This window comes from Ruditapes philippinarum, unplaced genomic scaffold, assembly GCF_026571515.1.
Source record: "Ruditapes philippinarum isolate M1 unplaced genomic scaffold, ASM2657151v2 ctg1446_1_1_1_1, whole genome shotgun sequence".
Classification (NCBI taxonomy): Eukaryota; Metazoa; Mollusca; class Bivalvia; order Venerida; family Veneridae; genus Ruditapes; species Ruditapes philippinarum.
The window spans coordinates 88,476-111,919 of record NW_026855273.1 but is presented as its reverse complement, the minus strand read 5'-3'; the positions used below and the strand labels follow the sequence as shown (position 1 = coordinate 111,919).

General features: G+C 33.9%; 2 protein-coding genes across 2 annotated transcripts in view; one reads left to right on the top strand and one right to left on the bottom strand.

The window, feature by feature from the left end:
- Positions 1–23,444, bottom strand: part of LOC132742718 (probable E3 ubiquitin-protein ligase HECTD4) — a gene marked incomplete at its 3' end in the record, with an annotated part of 71,229 nt that overhangs the window by 14,792 nt on the left and 32,993 nt on the right. Inside the window, 13 exon segments of the mRNA XM_060731184.1 lie at positions 649–797; positions 1,522–1,683; positions 2,898–2,998; positions 3,792–4,080; positions 14,383–14,547; positions 15,289–15,459; positions 16,328–16,469; positions 17,025–17,215; positions 17,822–17,900; positions 20,114–20,279; positions 21,185–21,393; positions 21,984–22,215; positions 22,675–22,856. Coding sequence (XP_060587167.1) covers positions 649–797; positions 1,522–1,683; positions 2,898–2,998; positions 3,792–4,080; positions 14,383–14,547; positions 15,289–15,459; positions 16,328–16,469; positions 17,025–17,215; positions 17,822–17,900; positions 20,114–20,279; positions 21,185–21,393; positions 21,984–22,215; positions 22,675–22,856 — 2,238 coding nt within the window.
- LOC132742720 (uncharacterized) lies at positions 7,150–9,530 on the top strand. Its single transcript, XM_060731186.1, has 2 exons — positions 7,150–7,670; positions 8,500–9,530. Exons 1-2 carry the CDS (start codon positions 7,516–7,518, stop codon positions 9,467–9,469), a joined length of 1,125 nt encoding a protein of 374 aa, XP_060587169.1. The 5' UTR covers positions 7,150–7,515; the 3' UTR covers positions 9,470–9,530.

Below are 23,444 nucleotides of genomic sequence, written 5' to 3'. Positions count from 1 at the left end.
ATTAGGTTTTGTCTGGTTGGACTGCAAATCCATGCAGTTTGACTAACTCTACGGGGGCAACAAAAGCAATTTTCCATATTGCCCACAGCCAGTACTTACAAGTCAAAGATGTCTTGAATTTACTTTTTACTTTTTATAATTATCATAAGAACAGTAAGTCAAATCAGATATTTGACGGCCTAGTCTACAGTTTTGGTTGTTTAACTTGCCATAATATTTTAAATTACAGATTCCTTAAGCCATCAATAAACAGTTTCAATTTCAGAACAGGACAAATCCATTATGCAAATTTAGATGGTTAAGTATTTGTCTAATAATAGCATTGCTGACAATCATGCAAATTATCAAGCTTTCTTTCCACACAAAGTTTCACTTTCAAATGTACTGTATAAGTGAATATTTCCATGTGTCAAAAAGTTAGCAAATTTTAAGTTCCAGACATTTCATGTGGAGAAATATTAGCCAATCTTGGAAAAGAAGAATTTAATGATAGGTTGGTTGATATTTATGCTAGAGAAAATTTTAGCAATTTTCGTCATTTCTCCAAATTCACCAATTTTTCGGTGTCACTCACTTAACCACTTAAAACAGTACCCGCAGGTGTATTTGTACAACCTGTACATTTATAAAATGCACCTGCAGACTTACTTCAGAAAGAGACAGGTTCCTATGGGATTTGTCCAGGCTCCATCCTTCTTTTCAGCAGGTGGGGCAAAACCAAATGAGACGTACGCAGAACTCTCATCCTGACTGTCCCCAAATGAACAAATTTCCAGCTCCCAGTAAAATGATGGTGCCTGAAATATTGTACCATGACAGCGTTTAAGCCTCATAATTTCTCAATCAAATAATTTCCACACAAGCTATAGATCTGGGCTGCGTTTCATAGGAAGTCCTTAGTGTATCCTAAGTACCAAGACTAATATGACAAACTATTAGACTAACTTAAGACTGTTTCAATAAATATTTTCATCTTAAGTAAAAGTTTTAGACTTCTATTTAATTTATTCTCCTGAGAAAAGTTACAAAATACAATGGCATGCCCTTCAATCTGCCATGTGTAAATGTTCATCTGCAATGCTATTCAAAAATTGAAGAGTCTTAACATAGGAGTCATATGTTAGGAGAATATCTTTGAAACAAAAATTCTCTCAGTTTTAGTTTTCAGACATGTTCAAGACTAAGGTCTTTCTATGAAACGCAAACTTGTAATATTGCTAGATCTTTGTTTTCAGAAATGCTAGTTGTTGGCTTGGGAAAAGGAAAGCACTCAAATGTGTGTTTACAGAGAGTTTTATATCCTGATTTCTTTTATCCTGTACTAAAAACTGACATTCACATACTCAAGCAACTACTCAACTGAATTGAACATTCCACACAAAGCTTAATTTAGTATTTCTTAACAACATTCCAGCACAACCACTTAAACAACTTACTTAAGCAATGAAAAAGTCTGTGACACAATTTTCATTTGTTTTATATGTCACAATATCATATCTTATTAGCTTGAGATATACAGACCTGTAAAGGTATAGGTATATTGGCATAGACCAAAGTTCCTCTTGGCAAACCACTGCCAGCACTCGGGTCACCAAGGAAGGTAACTCCTGTAAGATTATGAGAGAACAAACACGCCCTCACTGGTGGAAAATTGCGGCTGGTGTCCCATGTCATTTCCTTGTTCTGTAGAGGTTATAATCAGATTTATTACAAAATATACTGAAGTTCTATCTTTCAATGAGATATTGACAAAATATCAGTTGAGATATTGACAAAATATCAGTGAGATATAAGTCATATCACACTGTCTAAATCTGAATGAGGTTTACAGTCTTTACATTGAAAGATTTAGTGAAAAAGAATGGGTGACATATAAAGATATGCACAAGGTTATGAATAAGCTCAAAATAACAAGCCGTATTTGGTCCCCAATTTTAGTCTCTATGCTTTTTAGGAATGTCTGCCTTGTTTAAAAGAAAAACTATAGACTAGTTGCAATGGAATATAAGATAAAAAAATGTGTTTGTTTTTCAGTTAATATACAGAATATCTCTCTTCAAATTAAGAATTTTCATTTATTATATACTTATAAATGAAATATTGAGAAATATTGATGAAATAAAATGCGTATTTTCATTTTCTGTATTTTCACAGTAAAAATTTATTTTTCACTGCAGTGAAACATATTTTCCGTATTTTCACTGGTGTCTTGCCGGACTACTTTCTTTTAAATTCTGCCAGTACACAAAATTTAAGGGAAAGTGTTTCATTTTTATCGCAAAAAAGAGAAAAATGTATATAATAAACAGAAAATTCAAGTTTTTTTTCTATAAATACATGATTTATTTCATCTTGTGGCATGAAAATTACCATATTTCACTCGTGGCTACCGCCACTCATGAAATATTTATTTTCATACCACTCGATGAAAATAAATCATGTATTTATAGAAAAAACTTGAATATCCTCTATTTATTATATATTTATCAATGAAATATTGATAAAATAAAATGTGTATTATCATTTTCTGTATATTCACTGTAAAAAATTTATTTTTCACTGCATTTAAACATATTTTCACTGACTATTTTCTTTTAAATTCTGCCAGTTTACAAATTTAAGGGAAAGTCTTTCAAATTGTAATGTCAAAAAGAGAAAAATGTATATAATTAACAGAAAAATCATTTTCTATAAATACAGGATTTATTTTCATTGAGTGGTAGTAAAAATAGATATTAAATGAGTGGCAGTATCTTGAATATCCTCTATTTATTTTTACTTTCATTGTGACATCTTAAAAATATAGTGTGTATTCACAGAAAACAAACAGATATTTTCTACAAATGAGTAAGATTTAAATATAACTTTTTTATTGTTTAAATTAAATCGATACATACCCTGTTATCAACTTTACTTGGAGGAGGTGGAGGTTTGGCACAATCTCTGTATAGTGTCCTCAATCTCTCACAGTGGGATTCTAGCACTGGTTTTCTAACACCTGAATATCATAATAGGATAACAACTAATCATTTAGCTTTCCTCTTGTTTGTATTCTACTTTTATCATTTATTTCTATTTTTTTGCTACACTTTATGCCACTTACACTTTGTTGTAGGTCATATTTTAATGATGTTTTCCTAGCCCTTAATTTGCTAAATTTGCGTAATGGATTTGCACTGCTTTGAATTTGGACTAGTCCATTTAAAGTTAAGAGGATTTAAATATCAAAATACAAAATCGAGCATCAGTATAGAGCTTTGTTAGACTGCATGTGTACTGGTCTAGCCAAAGGCAAATCACATTTGGTTCCAGTAGGCTTAGGACTAGAACCTCAAGACTGCTTTTTGCTTTGATAAGCAAAACATGATTGTGTTAACAAGGTTTTAATAAACAATTCTTTGGTTAAGACATAAACTTTTTATCAGTGTGTCTCCTCATCCCCTGCCATTTTCTCTTAAAAACAACTGTTCATCTATAAGCTAGCTATCTAGCTTTCTTACATACAAGAATTATAATTGCGCAGGAAGAACCATGGTATCATTTTCAATCAAAATGCATGTAAAATTCATATGAAATTTAAATCAAGCAAGTGCATTAAAAGTCAAATATTAACCATAATTTCAGACTTGAATCTATCAATTGAGGTATAGGTATGATAAGACATTGGTGATTTTCAAAATATGCAAGTAAGGAAAATAAGAACCAGTCAGGTTTATTATTTAAACAAAGATTTCATAGATAAAACTTGGCATATTTTGACCAATGAAATTTAAAGTAAAGGCATATCTTACCAGTACTGCAGTCTTTGGCTAGTGTTTTGAGCATATCAATGGTGGACCCACAGTGCTGTATAAACTCCTTCGTGAAATCTATATCTTGTAAATACAGAGCTAGCACAGTACAAGCTCTGGTTTCCAACTCGGCTACAACACGACAGATCTGATTGGACATGCTATTTCCATCATCAGCCAATGGGAGGACTTGTTGCAAAGATGAGATGTTGTCATCATGTGGTAACAAGATGGCTTGCATGGCTGTTACTATGGCATCAGTCATTGACAGTTGTCTACTACTGAACATCTGTGGTAAAAGAAGTTATTTCCATACTATTAAAGTTTGAAAAAAAAATCATCCAAAAGTAGTGTACTAAGCAGGATTGGGGGCCAACCTTCCGGAAAATTCCATTTATATAGAATTCTTCTCTTCTTTCTTTAAACATCTTGACATTTTTGAAAAGCAATTTGAGAGGAACATTTCACATTAAGTTTGTGATAATAATATGGCATAATGCCTATTTGCAATAATGCCTAATTTATTTCAGCAGGGTTTCAAAGGATCTAATTAAAATTTGTTCAAGAAAAACCTAAAAAAGGTTATTATTCCAAATTAAGCTTCCTATGTCATACAAAATATGGGGCTGACATACTTATCATAAAAAACAGAGAAAAGGTTTAAATGTGCATTAAGAAACTGACTGTTTTTATAACAACATAAATCTTACATCAGACACATTATAAGTGTTCAACAGACTGTTTATCATTTGTAATTGCATGCTTAAAGTCTGACGCAGCACTTCATAGATATTCTCACACAGTTTCGCCACACCTACATTGTCAAGGTCATATGATGACTTTCCAACTGTTCCGAAGAAAAAGACCTTAGATGCACCTTTGTGCATTATTTCAGGCAGCCAAGTAGAACCAACGACCTTCCATACCAATTTTTAGTTTATTTTATTAAGTTGGGTTTAATGTCGCACCAACACAGTATAGGTCATATTGCAATTTTCCAACCTTACTGGTGGAAGAAGACTTCAGGTGCCCTTCTGTGCATTATTTCATGCACAAATGGGCACCAGAGTAGAACAGACAACATTCTATTGGCTAACTAGATAGAAATTCCATAAGCTAGCAAATCACTGGTCGTACACAGCTTTAAATTTGAATCCTAACTAGATGTAAGGAAGCTTAAGTAAGTCAGCAAGATAGCTTCCTTACATGTAGTTGAGATTCAAACCCATAGCACGGTGAAGGGCCAGAGTTTTGAAATTGGCAATCTTAATCACACAGCTTCTGAGGCCCACACCACATAATCTGATGTAACACTAGGTTTTATTATAACACCTGCCAAAGACTAGAAATGTTTCGTCACGCCACGGATGCCCCTGCATGCAGCCAAATTTTCAGATGTTATAATATTTATATAGGTTCCAAATTTGTTTGCACAAACTATTTTTTTCATTTTAAGTTTAAAGCCCTTAAAGCTATTCAATGTTAACACAAACCATTTTCATACAAAGTTCAAGGCACTGAAACTTATAATTCAGTGTTAACCTTTTGTAAATTGTATATTGCATATTTGTAGCCAAAATAATGGCTACATAAATTTCCACAAAAGTATGAGTGCCGAAACTGAAAATTCAAAAATTTTCCAACATTCAAGAAAGATAACTTTGTCCAAAATCATTGAACCACGACCAAATTCAAACTTAAATTGCTTATTCTTTATGTTAAATTAAAGTTGAATACGTGATTGGGGAGATAATGAACAGAAACTAAAAGTTTCTGATTTCTTTCAAAGTTCAAGGTCAGCTATTATCAAAACATGACCAAATTCGAAATTGACCAGTGCATTCTTATGACATATCCATATCTTAAATTTGAGTTGAATATGTACAACTGTTGGGGAGATAATGAATGGGAACTGAAAATTTCCAACTTTTTCAAAGTTTAAGGGGCATAACCAAAAAACCATTGAACTATGACCAAATTCAAACTTGACCTGCACATTTCTTTGATGTATCCATATGTCAAATTGAGTTGAATGTGTAATACCGTTGGGGAGATAATGAACGGAAACTGAAAATTTCATATCATTTTCAAAGTAAAAGGGGGCATAATTCTGCCAAAATTCATCCAACCATGACCTAATTTGAACTTGGCCTGCGTATTCCTTTGACATATCCATATGTCAAGTTGGAGTTGAATGTGTAATACTGTTGGGGAGATAATGAATGAAAACTGAAAATTTCATATTATTTTCAAAGTGAAAGGGGCATTACTCTGCAATTATTACCTAGACAAGCATGACCTATACTGTGTTGATGTGACGTAAAACCCAAAACAATCAAACAAACCTAGACAAGCATCCTGACTTAGTTTGATAATGATTTAGGCAAAAATGAGACTAGCTCAGGTGAGCTAAAAAGGGGGACGTTTTGTATTGGAAACTGCTAGGAAACCAGTAAACAATGTATTTTCGAGAGATAAAATAAAAGTACATGTACTTTAAGATTTTATCTAGCATTATTTCTAAAATCTGAATTTAAAGAGGGGATTTTGTACTCTTTCCTTAGTATTCATATGAGTCTATGAGTCCTTTGATAATCACAGAGGTCTAATTAGAACTTTCAATGGACAAACACTCACATAAGTCCTATTTAAAATTGCAAAAAATACTCATAACCAACCAAAGCCAATGAATTTAATTCTGACAAATAAATAATTTTAATATTATATCTTTTTTTTCCTGTAAACAAAATATACCTGATGAAGACTTTTGAGTCAAAACGTTGTATATTTTTCAAATAAAATAAATACATTTTTAAATTGAAACTGGAGTTGATTTCTATATTCAAACTTACAATTATATTAAACCAGCTCATTTTTGAATGTGTCCTAAATACAACAACAAAGGACTAATACATAAATGTACACTACTTGCTTTTCCAAGATATTGTGATTTTTTTTATCATTTGAGCCGCCTCACGACAAAACCAACACAGTGCGTTTGCGACCAGCATGGATCCAGACCAGCCTGCGCATCTGCACAGTCTGATCAGGATCCATGCTGTTCGCTATCAGTTTCTCTACTTGTTATAGGGTCTGTAAGCGAACAGCATGGATCCTGATCAGACTGCGCGGATGCGCAGGCTGGTCTGGATCCATGCTGGTCGCAAACCCATTATGTTGGTTTTGTCATGACACGGCTCATTTGATTATATTAGAGTAGATATTTCTACCTGGTTTTATTGATTTCTGAACCATAACGTTAAACCAGCCATATGTAAATAGTCTTTATATACCTTAAAGATTAACAATTAAGTATTGAATATCAATAAACTTTAGATCATTTTTCACCAGGTAAAGTTAGACTGTGTGCAAAGAGGTATAAAGGCACCTTTTATAAATTAAACCCAAAGTAAGTCAAATCATTTTGACGTTATTTAGCGAAAGGAGAGGATTTATATCAATGAAAAAATATAAGGTAGTAATTGATATTTTCCCAGGAGTACAATGTAGAAGATACTTAAGGCTTACAGTTATCATGATTATAGAGTTTATCAATGTTTAAAATCTAAAATACCTGTGAACGAAAAAGAGAAACTTTTATCGATTTTACAATGTAAATAGATCAACTAAAAAACCTAGTTGGGAAAAAGGCAATATGGCTACTGGTTGACAAAGTGATACGGATATTCTCTCAGATGAAATATTTGATGTATTATCAACCACGATGGATAAATCTCAAGTTAAGTCAGGAACCAGTAAAGATCAGCCAAGGGCATCTGCAGCAGATATTAGTGACAGACACAGTCATAAAGACATTGATATGTACTGTCAGAACCACGATAGTGTTGGCTGTTCTACATGTATAGCAGTTGATCACAGGTAAACTATAGTATTTAAACAAAGAATTAAGATATTCTTAAGTAAAAAATATATGGAATGTTTAGTAAGGCACTTTACATAATATTCTATTTTCAATATATAACAGTAAATATTATCAGAGCAATAGATAAAGTTTGTCCATTATTTCATGTGGAGTTTGGTATTGGCTCCATTTAATTGGGTATTCTAAAACCAGTTACCCTTTGATTTTAAAATTGATTGGGTATTTAATTATGAATATATGACTTTCATGGTTAATTATGTTTTTTATAATCATCCTAAGCGATCAACCAAATGTGCAAATGTGCCAGTTTTTTGTCTAAATTCTGGAATATTGCACATAAAACATTGTCCAGAACATTTAAACAACTTTGTTAAAACAACTGTCTCTGCTGGTCTCTTAAGACTGTCAACCTGAGTAGATAATTATATAAATTAATTATATAAATTAATGGTCTCTTGCATAATTGATTTAACATCGGCAGTATTTCAATACTGGGGACCGTCGAAGACCGGAGATTGTCTATTAGTAAGCCCTGAATTACATTTGGGAATATTTGGATAGCATGCATATAACTATTGTTAAAAACTACAAGTGGACAACAGGTTATTTTTGCTTGATGAAAATGACAATACGCGTGGATCATTAAGGCAATTGCTTATCTTATTTCTTTTAAATGGGTTTTGATATGCATTTAAAAAAAAAAAAAATTGCGTAAATTGTAAAATTAATTGCGTAAATATGCAAATATGTGCCTCATCTATTGCTCTGAATTTATTATCAACTATCTCCTCATAGCCCCTTAAACTGTCTGACCTTATTTTTCAGATTATGTAAGGATACATTCTACGAACCAGAATTTAGTTTGGATGCTGCAAATGTTGCCAACAAGCACGCCAATATAAAAAGTACAGCAGGAGACAGAACAATTCTCAGACAGGCGGGACAAAAGAAGGCCCTAGGCACACTATCACAAATACCTAAAAAGACTGCTGACATTTTATTTCAGATTAAAGGAAATCAATCATATAATGTTCAAGTTAAGTCTGATAAAGACCGTTGTTATATCACCAGTGCCTGCTATATGGAAGACGGTACAATTATTCTAGCAGATAACAACAACAGGAAGCTTAAACGGTTACACAATTATAACTTTACTGTCTCAGACTACTGTGATCTCCCTGGACAGCCATGGCAAGTGTGTATGATCAGTAACACCCAAGTAGCAGTAACTCTTCAATCACAAAAGGAAGTACATTTTATTTCTCTAGAAAGTAAAATGAAAACAACAAACAAGATAAACACTGATTTTCCATGTGTCTATCTTGAATATGCAAAAAATAATTTATATATTTCAGATTTATACACATCAATATATATGTATACATTGTCAGGTAGGAAACTAAATCATTTCAGTAAGGATCAATCAGGAGATAAGGTGCCCTCTGCAATATGCAGTTTAGCTGTCAATAAGGATGCTACTAGGATTTATGTAGGTAACGATGATGATGAACTGATAGTACTGGACAACAATGGTCAGATGATTACATCATTCAGTGATGAACAAAAATTAAAGGTGACTACATGTTGTTATCTCACTGGCGCAGGTAGTGTGTTGGTATCTGGAAGTAACTCCAATAATGTTTTACAGTTCACCTGTGATGGTGAGCTGATAGGAGAGGTTATAAAAGCTGATAGTGAAAAAGACGGAATTGTGTCAGTCTGTTGTAATCAACAAATGACAAAGATGTTTATAAGTAGATTTATAGATAACAGCATTGAAGTGTATGACATCTAATCAGTAAAACAAATGATTCACAAAAGAAAAATAAACATGTTTTTTGTTTGTTTTTTTGTTTGTTTGTTTGTTTTTTTTATATATGCCTTACTCTCAAAATGTATGCAAGGAGTATAACATGTTTTATTTATTATAGGTATTAATTTCTTTCAGAGTTCCCAATTTTGAATGCATCTGGTTTTATTGGGTTTTTTTTTGTTATAATACAAGAAAAACTACCAAATTATTTGAACAATATAAAAAGTATTGGCCAGCATAATACTGTTTCAATTTACCAGTTTAATACAGATGATTGATTTTTATTTATTACATACCCAAAATAAGAATAGTATACAGTAAAAAAGTCATTCTATTTTGATGTTTATATAACACAATGATCAGAACTAGCTATTTCCCCTACCGAGTACCTGGGTCATGTGCTAATAGATCTGTTAAATCCCAATTCAAAAGGGACGAATCCTCAACTACAAAAATGTCAATGTTTGCATAACTTCATCAAACAATCAAATTTGTGTGCTCTGCCTATAATTTGACAGCTGTGTGCTCTTGAATATTATTTAAGGACAGAATAAAACATTAACAGTCATGTAAAATTTGTTATGTTGAAGAGCCTGTAAATTGACAGTCTACCATCTTCAATGGTCTCCAGTCTCGAAAAAATGTGGAAAAGAGACTGCTGATTACTTAAATTTACTTCATATCTAACTCTAATTTAAGCAATGGATAAGGGTTTATTTCAATACTTTTATATCTTTGGACATAATTTCCAAGTGTACATGTATGTTATCTTTTTAAAAGTAAAATTTTCCTACATAACAATGGAATAGTCTCTTATGTTAAAACATATTGACGACAGCGACCGTCGATGTTTGTGGATACCGTTGATAGGTTGGCCCAAAACTAGGCCGAGCACTTGCTAATTGATATGTTTAAGCCGGAAACTTGAAGACTGATGACGTTATTGATCATGTTAAATTGTGGTTACACTAGTGTGATATTCATTTTCATTTAATGGCTTTTTTTTATACTTCTGTGCATGAATAAAATAAAAGTCTATTGATAAATCCTCTTTAGCCATTGCCTTAACCCCAGAATGTATAAAGTCAAGTTCATACAAGAACGACATGATGGCCCTGAATTGCTCACCAGAAACGACTGTTTTTTAGTGACTATAGAACTAAATTTTTCAAATAAACTTGTAGAAAGACAAGTTCAGCTCAATTTCAACTTGCCTCTCTAGTTATAAAGTTTCCCGACACTGTTTATTTCTTCAAAGTAAAAATGATAGGAACATTTCACAAATGTCCCAAGTTCATAGTTACTGTTCATCTGGTAAGTAAAGCGTATCAACTCGCGCTACTTGATTTTTTCTATTTTCAGCTCAAGCGGTCCTTTAAATGGGGCAAATAAAATTAATTTGAGCAAACTTGATAAAAAAAACAAACTTTAAGAATGCTACAGACCAATGCTACAGACCAAGTTTGGTGATCGTCCATCCATTAAATATTCGAAGCAGAACGTTCTCGGATATGCACAACTTGGGATGGTACTGAAGTTTGGCTGAAATCCCACCAGTATTTTGACCTTTGAAGGCTGGACAAGATTTTTCTATTTTTAACTCTGGCAGCCATTTTGTGCAGGGAAGCGGAATGTGCCAGTGATGTGCACAACTAGGGATGGTACAGATCACTCCTGTAAAGTTTGGTTAAAATCCCACCAGTTGTTTGACCTGTGAAGGCTGGACAATATTTTTCTATTTTTAGCTCACTGGACAATATCTTTCTATTTTTAGCTCTGGCGGCCATTTCGTGCAGGGAAGCGGAACGTGCAAGTGACTTGCACTACTAAGGATGGTTCTGATCACTCCTGTAAAGTTTGGTTGAAATCCCACCAAAAATAATATTTTTTAAGGAAAATTCTAAGTTCAAAGGGAGATAAATCTGAAAATATTGGTGCTAGAGTTATGAACCTTGTCACATAAGATGTTGTTAATAATAAGGACAATTTTTTATTATTATGTACTTGAAGTTTGAAGTTGATACTTTAAGAAATGAAAAAGTTAAAGTTAAAAATATTTTACTGCACCAAAACTTTAATCTGAAATCTGGATGCTGAGGCCGGGGCGAGTAGGACAGCTCTCCATATACTTTGTATAGTCAAGCTTAAAATTGTAACTTTTACTACATAGAGGAAACAAGAAGCACCGCAATGCGACGAAAACCAGGTTTTCAACGACCAAGTTTTGATGTAACAGCAATCAATAGATCAAAGTGCACTGAAGTAATTGAGTAGAAGCTGAAAATTCTATTGTAAGCAAATGACCTTGAACTTGCTCCCGGATATCTAAGTGGCAATCCAAAGGTGCCACTCAGCAAATTTGGTGTCAAAAGGTCAAAGCAAACTCAAGTTATAACATGAAAACTAAATACATTAATCTTGATCAGAGACACCTGGGTAGCAATCCCAAGCTGCCTTTTGATATAAGCTACCCATTCATCAAGTTTGGTGTCAATAGGCCAAAGCAAACTAGTTATTGCGCAGAAACTGAATTTCTATTTTTAGTAACAAACAGAGACCTTGACCTTGATAACAGACACCTGGGTAGCAGTCCCAAGCTGCCTCTTGATATAAGCTATCCATACACCAAGTTTGGTGTCAATAGGACAAAGCAAACTCAAGTTATTGTGTGGAAACTGAATTTCTATTTTTAGTAACAGTGACCTTGACCTTGTTATAGAGACCTGGATAGCAATCTCAAGCTGCCTCTTGATATAAGCTATCCATACACCAAGTTTGGTGTCAATAGGCCAAAGCAAACTCAAGTTATTGAGCGGAAACTGAATTTCTATTTTTAGTAACAGTGACCTTGACCTTGATCACTAACACCTGGGAAGCAATCCCAAGCTGCCTCTTAATATAAGCTATATATACACCAAGTTTGGTGTCAATAGGCCAAAGCAAACTCAAGTTATTGAGCGGAAACTGAATTTCTATTTTTAGTAACAGTGACCTTGACCTTGGTCACAGACATCTGGGTAGCAATCCCAAGCTGCCTCTTGATATAAGCAATCAATACACCAAGTTTGGTGTCAATAGGCCAAAGCAAACTCAAGTAATTGAGCGGAAACTGAATTTCTATTTTTAGTAACAGTGACCTTGACCTTGATCACAGACACCTGGGTAGCAATCCCAAGCTGCCTCTTGATATAAGCTACCTACACACCAAGTTTGGTGCCAATAGGCCAAAGCAAACTAAAGTTATTGAGCGGAAACTGAATTTCTATTTTTAGTAACAGTGACCTTGACCTTGATCACAGACACCTGGGTAGCAATCCCAAGCTGCCTCTTGATATAAGCTATCCATACACCAAGTTTGGTGTCAATAGGCCAAAGCAAACTCAAATTATTGAGCGGAAACTGAATTTCTATTTTTAGTAACAGTGACCTTGACCTTGATCACAGACACCTGGGTAGCAATCCCAAGCTGTCTCTTGATATAAGCTACCTACACACCAAGTTTGGTGTCAATAGGCCAAAGCAAACTAAAGTTATTGAGCGGAAACCAAAAGTTGACGCCCGCCCGCCTGCCCCACCCGCCCGCCGCCGACTTCGTTGAAAACCTGGTTAAAAAGCAAAAGATTGTTTTGTTGAAATGTATTAAGTGAACAAGAAAACTCTTTTAATACTAGAAATGTGTCGTCACACAACGGATGCCCCCGCACGCAGCCAAAATTTCAGATGTTACAATAGTTCCAAATTTGTTTTTATTTTAAGTTCAAAGCCCTTAAAACTATTCAATGTAAACACAAACCATTTTTATACAAAGTTCAAGGTACCGAGACTTTTCAGTGTTAACCTTTTGTAAATTGCATATTGCAGATTTGTTGCCAAAATAATGACTACATGCGGATCTAAAACATTCAAACTTTTCTCAACATTCAAGAGAGATAACATTGTCCAAAATCACTGAACCATGACCAAATTCGACCTTGAACTGCTTATTCCTAAGATGTATGTATATGTCAAATTTTATAATATGAGCCGCGTCACGACAAAACCAACATAGTGGGTTTGCGACCAGCATGGATCCAGACCAGCCTCCGCGCAGTCTGATCAGGATCCATGCTGTTCGCTATCAGTTTCTCTACTTGTAATAGGGTTTGTAAGCAAACTGCATGGATCCTGATCAGACTGCGCGGATGCGCAGGCTGGACTGGATCCATGCTGGTCGCAAACGCATTATGTTGGTTTCATCGTGACACGGCTCATATAATAATGCCAAAAATCATCAAACCATGACCAAATTCAAGCTTGACTTGCACATTCCTTTGACGTATCCATATGTCAAATTTGAGTTAAATATGTAATACCGTTGGGGAGATAATGAATGGAAACTGAAAATTTCATATTATTTTCAAAGTGAAAGGGGCATAACTCTGCCAAAAATCATCGAACCATAACCAAATTCAACTTTGACCTGCGCATTCCTTTGAGGTATCAATATGGCAAATCTGATACCGTTGGCAAGATAATAAACGGAAACTGAAAATTTCATATTATTTTCAAAGTGAAAGGGGCATAACTCTGCCAAAAATCATCAAACCATAACCAAATTAGAACTTGACCTGCGCATTCATTTGATGTATCCATATGTCAAATTTGAGTTGAGTGGCAGATAATGAACAGAAACTGAAAATTCCATCAAGGGGCATAACTCTGCCAAAATTCATCAGACCATGACCAAATTCAAACTTGACCTGTATTTTCTCATGATATATCAATATGTAAAATTTGAGTTGAATGTGTGCAACAGTTACTAAGATAATGAAAGGAAACTGATGATGACGGAATGACAGAATGACGGAATGAAGGAACAGGGTAACACTATATGATACATAATAAAAATTACTTACTCTATTTCTACATGGCTGTACTCTACTAAATGGCACCTGGACAGTGTCGGAGTACCTTGGGGTATATGTACCCTCAGGGTCTGGATCTAATTCAATAGAGACCATTCCAGTCTGCTGAGACATACTGACCACTATTCCTGTGGAGTTCTCTACCTCACCAGTCACCTAAACATACAAGCAAGGTGTCAATCAAAAGGACTATAAATAAACCTGCAAGGTCTCAATTTTAAGCACAATAAAAAGACGAGCAAGGTCTCAATTTACGCACTATAAAAAGACGAGCAAGGTCTCAATTTATGCACTATAAATAGACCTGCAAGGTCTCAATTTTAAGCACTATAAAAAGACGAGCAAGGTCTCAATTTATGCACTATAAATAGACGATCAAGACCTCAATTTACGCACTATAAATAGACCTGCAAGGTGTCAATAAATAGCACTATAAATAGAAGGCACAACTACAATAACATACTTAATTTCATTTACAGATTACATTGAAGTCACAAAGATACTGTTAACATCAAATGACAACTCTCCTCTTCTAAAGACGGACAAAACTTCTGATATCCCTCCATATAATAATAGTTCAGGCAATGACAGGTCCTCAGTAGACCCACTGACCTTCCATATGATAAGAGGACATATTCTACACATGCAAGAAATCAACATCCATGCCAGGATACTAGCTTACAGTGCTGAGTAGCAGTTAATTATTTGTCAGCGTTCATAACTACTTGGTCACAGAGGTCCAATTTAAATGAATATTCATTAACAACTGGACCTTTATAAAAGACTATAAAGTGCATTTAAAGCACTTTACAACTTGTACATTGTAACTTTCAGATGCTGTGAATCATGTGATCAAACAAGACTATAGGTGTATCTTCAGTAAAGTAAAACACTCACCTCTACTTTGCAGCCTGGTTTTATCATTTCCTGGAAACCACCTAACGCACACAGAGCTGCATTAACTTGTCGGGCCATTGACATCAACTGGTGACTGTGACATCGAGGAGAACTTAGACTGTCTATTGAGTTCAACAAAACTGGTAAACCAGTCATTGCATTAGTTAACACCTGAAAAATGGATAATGTAACTGGTTAACAAGTCAATGCATTTGGTTAAGTTGTTAACCAGTCAATGCATTTGGTTAACACTGAAAATGGGAAATGCAACTGGTTAACCAGTCATTGCATTGGTTAACACCTGAAAAATGGGAAATGCAACTGGTTAACCAGTCATTGCATTAGTTAACACCTGAAAAATGGGAATTGTAACTGGTTAACCAGTCATCGCATTGGCTAACCTGTAAAATGGGGAATGTTACAAGTCAGTCTGTTATATCATTGATTTTAACTTTAAAACATTAAAGAGTTTATCAAAACAAGAAAAACAGATGTTTAGTTATTAAGTTAGAGTTCTGATAACAATTTACGAAATATTCTAGCATTTCTTCTCACAGTGATTTTCTCAGTCCAATTATTCAAATCAAAACTTATAACATAGTAATATATAGAGGGCAGGTTCCATTCTGAATTTATTTAATGAGTTGAATAAGATTTTATTTAGTGAGCATATTATCATATTATTTAACATGTTCATTAAATTTCTTTATGAAGCTACATGAATATTATATTATATTCTTAACATATCTAAATAAAAAAAAATCACCTTTTCATTGACATACTTAAAATGTAATGCTACCATTTAGCGTGTCTTTAAGAAGTCGCAAAAGCAGTATGGGTATGTGATAAAAATTTATCCAATATAAATGTCCTTGGTACTGATAATACCTGTAACATATCATTTACTTTACATATCATCACCTTTGTGCAAAAACTGGTTAACTCCTATTAAATTTAGAAGGACTTAACCCATTATCGCACTAAGGTGATGATACACAAGTACAGACCAACAGCTCTCATTTATAAAGGTTGTTCTCACCCGTTGTACAGCATCTGACCAGGATTTCTCCGAGGCTGTGTGATGGTTAGTACTGTTTAACAGACCATGTAATAGTTCAATCACTTCAGCTGCCATACTGTTGGCTACATGACCACTTATAAAAGGTCGCACAGGGTCTGTCCTATAAATAGAAACACATTACATAGAAACAAAGAAATGTATGAATGAAAAGCTAGGCATTCAATTAAATTTAATAAATTATAAAACTTCTCACTAAATGCTGAATTTCACAAAACTTAGGTAAAGATTGGTTTATAGTTGTATCAAATACCTGCCCTTTTTTTATTCTCATTTTAAACACGGAATTTGATTTATTTCTTTTTTACAAAAATTTTTTTTACAAAAAGATTTTAAAATAAGGAATTATAAAATTGTGGAGAAATTTTGTTTTTTTGTCTAAAAACATATTCATTTGGATCTTAATTTGTGATTGACATATCTGCAAAAAAAAAAACCCACAAAAATTAGTGATCCTGAATAATAATAGTTTTGCAGTATGACAATTGTTAATGCATTCACTGTATTGGTGTGAATTTGCATTAGTATATCTGTATGATACTGGTAACATTATTTCACTTACTTCCTGGCAAGAATAACAATACTTAACCAAGCATTCCATAAAACTTGTAATATATTCTACACAATAAAGAGTTCCCAATTACAGTAACTACAATACCTTGCAAGCTCAGCATTTTTATCTTTACAAATAACTTCTTTATCTGTTTTCTTTTTGTCACCTGAGGTGACTTCTGTGGGAGAAGAGTCTACAGGGGCACCCGTAGATACAACAAGCCCCATCTGAGCCCATTTCGCAGCCTTCCTAAGAGCAGATAGGGCATCCTCTGTCACAACCTCGGCTTTGTTACTCTGTTTTTAGGACAGAAAATTAGGGAATAATTAGGTAAAACAAAGGACCATGACTATAAATCACATCAGAATTCCACAGACCAAACAAAGGGAGTGGTAGAATAAGTAGGGGTTAGGAGGTCCATGGCCGAGTGGTTTAGATTGTTGACTTTAAACCACTTGTCCCTCTGTCTTTGGGTTCAAATCCTGCAAAAGACTTTGGATTTAAGGTCTCTACTTTAAATGGATGTTTGGTGTAGTGAAAAGAGGTACAGGTGGTATATGCAAAAGGATTGGTTGCTTTGCCTAGTGCTTTAAATGAGTACAAAGAAACCCCAACAAAACGACCTGACCCCACTAGTCTCACAAGCTTGTTTTCAAATATGACACCAATGCTGTTAAGGTCCAAAATGCAAAATGCGAGATGTTCAATAAGCTTCAAACTAGCTTGAAGATTGAGTTTTATCAATAGGTTAAAACAGTAATTTACAGAATATTGTTTTTGTTTAATACTAATAGTAAGTCTCTCCACTTTCTTTGCTACTGAGCTTCATTGAAACAACCTTGGTAAAATCAATTTTTACTACAATTAAATACAGCTTTAACAATCCAATTATTAAAACCTACCTTTGTCATTTCCCTGTCCAGTCTCACAACTTTATCGACATTAGAACCAGGACCTAGCTTAAATGGTCGACTGTCAGAGCTAAAAATACATACACAATTATACTGAAGCATTAATATACATACAACTTTTCAAAAACTAATATAACATTTATATTATACAACAGATAAAAACAAAGTATACTACAAGAGTCCGGTTTGAGCCGGGTGATGCTCCCCCACTAGGTTTTGGCAGGGCATTTTTTGTCAAAATTGTGAAGGGGCCTGGACCTGTTCATTTTCTGAAAAAAGCGTGATTTGTCATAAAATTGTGGAAAAAAAATACATATTATTTGGCATTTAGTGACATTATGAAACCGGAAAATGTCTTCAAGTCCGTACTTTAACCCGCTTTACATGTGCTTAAACCATTTAAATTGATTAAAACAATTTCTGTGTTCTTGAAATATGCGTAAATCATGATTAACTGGAGGGTAAACAATGCATTTCAAAGACAAAGTCCCAATATTTTGTGAAATTTCTTTTGAAATTGTGAATTTTTTTCTGCCACTTTGTGAAAAAAAAAGTGCAATTTTGAATTGTGAATAGAAGGAAAAAAACCCTGTTTGGACACAGGAAAGTACACCTCTTGTAGTTTCAGAGTTATGTCCGTGGAAAAAGTTCAAAGTGCAATAATTCCAAAATTAGGCAAGGAAGAGTTACTGTTCTTAGCACTGCACTTGTAATCAATGTGATATATGCAACCCCTACAAAGTTTCTTGTTGATATCATCTTATGGTTTTCTGAGTTATGTCCAGGACAAACTTCAAAAAGTAAAAATAAACAAAGGGAATAAACTCCAGAAAATCAGGCAATGCCAGAGTTATGATTCCTTTGTGCACGCACATCTACCCATTTGAGATATAATCTACCTACAAAGTTTCCATGTTGATATCTCTTATAATTTTTTACAGCTACCCCTGGACAAGATTTTTTTTTTTAAAAAGGGGAAATAATTCAAAAATGAGGCTTAACAGAGTTATGGTTCTTTTGCACTGCACTTCTACTTAATGAAATCTATCTACCTACAATGTTTCATTTTGATATCTCTTTATAGTTTTTAGAGTTATGTTCCGGACAAAGTTCAAAGTGTTTTAAAATTAACAAAGGGCAATAACTCAAAAATAAGGACAAAAGGAAGTTATTGTTCTTATGCACTGCACATCTAACCCATTGAGAATCTATTCCCTACAAAGTTTCATGTTGATAATCTCTTATAGTTTTAAGAGTTATGTCCCGGACAAGATTTTTCTATCAGTGGAGATAATTCAAAAACCCGGCAAAATAGAGTTATGGTTCTTTGACACTGCACTCCACCTCAATGCCCTCTACCACTGTATGAAGTTTAAACAAATTAGCTCCAAGGGTTTTCAAGTTATGCTCCGGACAAGACAATGGACGGACAGACGGACGGACGGACGGACAAGGCGCCGACTATATGCTCCCCTGAAATTTTTCGGGGAGCATAAAAATACATACTTATAATATATAATTATCACATTTTTTTACAGTAATCAAATAAAATCCTTGCAGTTTGACCAGGCAGCATGACTAACTGTACATTTTCATAATAATATCCCCAAACTCGAAAATGGAATGAGCAATAAGTAATGCAGAATTGTGCAATTAATGGTGGATACCTGACAGGATTTCCAACGTGGCAAGTATACTGGCCATTATATTTATTATTTAACCGAACTGAAAATAAGGAATAGCCGCGTAAGGCTGCGCAAACAATACTCTTTATCCCTCATCAAGATTATTTCCACGAAATTGTTTACTTTCAAGATCATTTGGCTTGACCACCCTTTTGAGCAAGATTTTGGCTTTTTGTCGATTCTTATAGGTACAAAAATTCCAAAATCTCACTCAAAATGCTGGTCAATAATCGTGGAAATAACCTTAATGAGGGATCTTCGCAGCCGTATGCAGGTATTCTTTTTTTTCAGTTCGATAAATAAGAAGTATATTGGCCAGTTTACTTACAGCGTAATTATCCGCCATTTGTTGCACGATTCCGAGTTACTTATTGCATGAATCGTGCGTTTTTTTCACATTCAAGCGTAACTGGATATACACAGTGAATTTAAGGGTTAAAGACCAAGATTTTATGATATGGTTGTTTACATTTTGTATGTTAAGAAAACCAGACACATCTGTATCAGTATCTATCTTTCAAAACAATGAAATCACTACCAAATGCTCCCCCCAGAATACACTTCAGTAATAAATAAATGTATACAAGCACACACTTACCTCAGTAAAGGCTGTATAACTTCATGTGAAAACTGGTCATCCCGTTTGTGAACAAAGACGGACAGACGACCATTCTGTATGGCAGTATCTTCTTGCACTGTCTTTATCTTTGTTAATATCTGCATCAATAGACTGTTTGTCATACTTGCAACAGTTGCCACATCACCTGGATTATAAATAAAACAATATAAATTGATAAGCAATCTGATCTTGTTCTACACAGTTCACTATTAGAGATTATCAAGAATTTTATATTCTATAATCTTGTTAAAGCACATAATATTCAGAGTACCATGTTTACGTACTGTCCCGTAATAAGGTACGTTACGGAGTTTATCCACTTCGTATTTGCAAGGGAGGTTAAAAAGTAATTTCATCCGGGTTCTTGTCTTGCTAACTACTGAGCAAAAAAAAAATAGTTTGTGATTCTTGTCATTAAATCTGCGTATTCATTAAAATTAACCTTCAAAAAGCTATGCCAAGAGGAAAGAGATAAGCTAATGCCACACTGTTCACTTTTCAGTCAATACATATTTTGATATTTTCTCTTTAAATGATAAAATGGTTTTGTCTAGACTGAAAAATGGGCTAATCCATTGATGATATTAAGTGTAGTAAGGATTAAGCTATTCCCCTGTGTGGTCCTGTAACGTTACAAATCACATTATGGCCCAACCAAGAGTAAATGGTGAGTGCACAGGTAAAAGACAAAATAACATTACATTTAGCCATAATTGTGTTCAACTATCTATTTTACTATGCTAAAAAATTTCAATAATACATGTGACTTTGAGAAATCATTAAGAATTTATCAGTGACATTCAGTTATAAAAAAGAGTGGGGCAGTCTTTATTTATAATTAAGGTAATTTTTATATTTTACCCAAAACATTTTACATTATCAATTATTATTGATCAATCACCATTATTATCCTATGTCTCTTGAAATAAATTACTTATTCAACTCAACATGACAGTGAAAAAAGGAGTGTAATTTTACTTAAACACAAATTGTACAGTACAAGTTTTATACAGCTAAATAGATGCTTCAATTTTGCACATATTTCCTTACCTGGAACCAAGAAGTCACCAAGTCTTGCCAAAAGCAGAGAGACAATTTTAGCCGGGGGATCTGAAATAGGTTTCGTCGTACTCCAATGACTAGACACTAGACTGTGTCCCCAGTTTGGTAATTGTACCTGCTCACAGTCTAAGGCATCCATTAATGGTAAAGCTACACGACAAAGTTGTAGAATGATCAACACCAGCTTTGGAGATGGTCTGAAATGAATAATTAAACTTTTTACTGTAGAAAATATTTATAATAAAAAAGATATATCATAGAATGACCCTTAAACTTTTCTTAATGTGTGCAAAGGACTTGCCCAACTATAAATTCGAGGGCTTGGTGCGAAATGGTGGTAACTCATTTTAAATAAACAAGGAGTTACAGCCCTTTTGCACCAAGCTGTCATATTGTTATTTGAATATCAATGCTAAAAATCATGTGTGCACTCTTATCAGATGCCATGGTGATCATTTGTAAAGTCTGAAATCATTTTGTCCACTTGAAACAAGTGTGAAACAACTTTATGTCCTTCCTCTTGTTTAAATGGGTATCACCTAATATCAATTCAATGTCATTTCACTAAAGCAAATAACAAGTATTTCTTGATAAAGATATTATTGCAAAGTCAAAATGCCAGAAATAAGTATATTCTTTCAACTTTTTTACTTTGTACCAATTATTTAATTAAATGTCAATGAAAGTATTCAAATTTTCTATTATGCTACCTTAAAGTTAAAACCATTCATATTGAATTACATAAAAAATTTCAGTTACTGTTAATATATCTTAAATTCAGTGTTACCTTTGATCCAGCAATAATGAAAGTAATTTGGAGACACAGGCTGGCTGACTAAGTATGGCTTTCCCCATGTGGCTCCTCGACAGATTGTTGAGTAGACTGAGCACCTCTTGCAGTGCCTCTGTACCGGCGGCTTCATTACCACTAGATTCTGTGGCACGTGCTAAATGGTTGGTTAGTAAGACAGAAACTTGTCGTGCAAGACCAGAGTGCTCTAACTCTTCATATTGTGAACCTAGGAAAATGAAAAATTATTTTTTTGGGAATGAATAATAATGGTTTTGCTGAATGCCATAAAGAACATGATCATGTGCATCTCTTTGCTAGTAAAATCTCAACTCTGATAATGTCTTACTGTCTTAATTCTTGAAAAAAAAAAAAATTTGCCCTGATGATCTAATTAAAATCAATATGGCAAATGAAGGTATCTAGTTAATGCCTGATTGTTGATTTTTTTTTACTAATTATTTACTCATCCTATTTTAATTTTATGAACATTGTTTATTACTTATGTTTTGTTCATATACATGTAGTTGTATGTCATAAATGGCGGATGAAGACATCAGGTCCAACCACAAATCTGAGCAATTTCAGATTCAATCCAATCATGGACAGGGGCTTAAAAATTTAGTCAACAACACTTAACCACTTGGCTTCAAGGTTCAAAGCACAAAACCATTTTCATCAAACTTACCTTCCTCTGTCTCCCACATCACACATCTATTGGCTAGAACCTGAAAGCCTGCCCAGGCCATAGCTGATACTTTCTGCCTAGTAGACTGGCTTTCTCTACTCTCAGCTCTGTAGTTTGCCAAACTGCATAATTTATCCAGTAAGTGAACCAGTCCAGACCTAACCAAACATTTTTCTTCAGCTCTGAAATTTTTCCAAAAAAATACATAATATGCAATTTGATGATATATAAATAATTTTTGTAAAATATAATGAAAGGAATTAACACTATTAACCCTGGTTCTTTTATAATGTCAGTTATAGAGGACAAATGACTTAATTCAACTTTAATTTTATCACTAAATCATGTGTAAATAGCACCTGAGTAAGACCACTAACTTCACGTTTACATTGAACCTGGGAAGTTTCTTCAAATGAAAGAATTAAATAATAACTCACAGAATTCAAGCCCTAAATCTTAAAATGTAAAGTGACTTCAAGTCATAACTACTTGACCATAAAGATATTGAATGATGTTTTAAAAATCAAAACGGATACCTTCAATATAGCTTTATACATCATAGATAAACAAAAACAAAATTTGAACATTTAAAGGGACAATTTTCTTTTGTTGACATGAAAGATTTCAAGATTGGCATACCATATGATGTAGGTCTGAACCAGTAACAGGATTGCAAAATTTGAGTACGATGGCACACTCTGTTTTTCCAAAACAATGATTTTTATCGTGCAAAATGACCCAAAAGTGAAAAAGAGTTTACCTGCTTTTAT

Excerpts from the sequence above, each read along its gene's own strand:
- LOC132742720 (XM_060731186.1), top strand. The coding sequence starts at position 7,516 with ATGGATAAATCTCAAGTTAAGTCAGGAACCAGTAAAGATCAGCCAAGG. Across the intron at positions 7,671-8,499 it reads TGTATAGCAGTTGATCACAG|ATTATGTAAGGATACATTCT; the intron begins GTAAACTATAGT and ends CTTATTTTTCAG.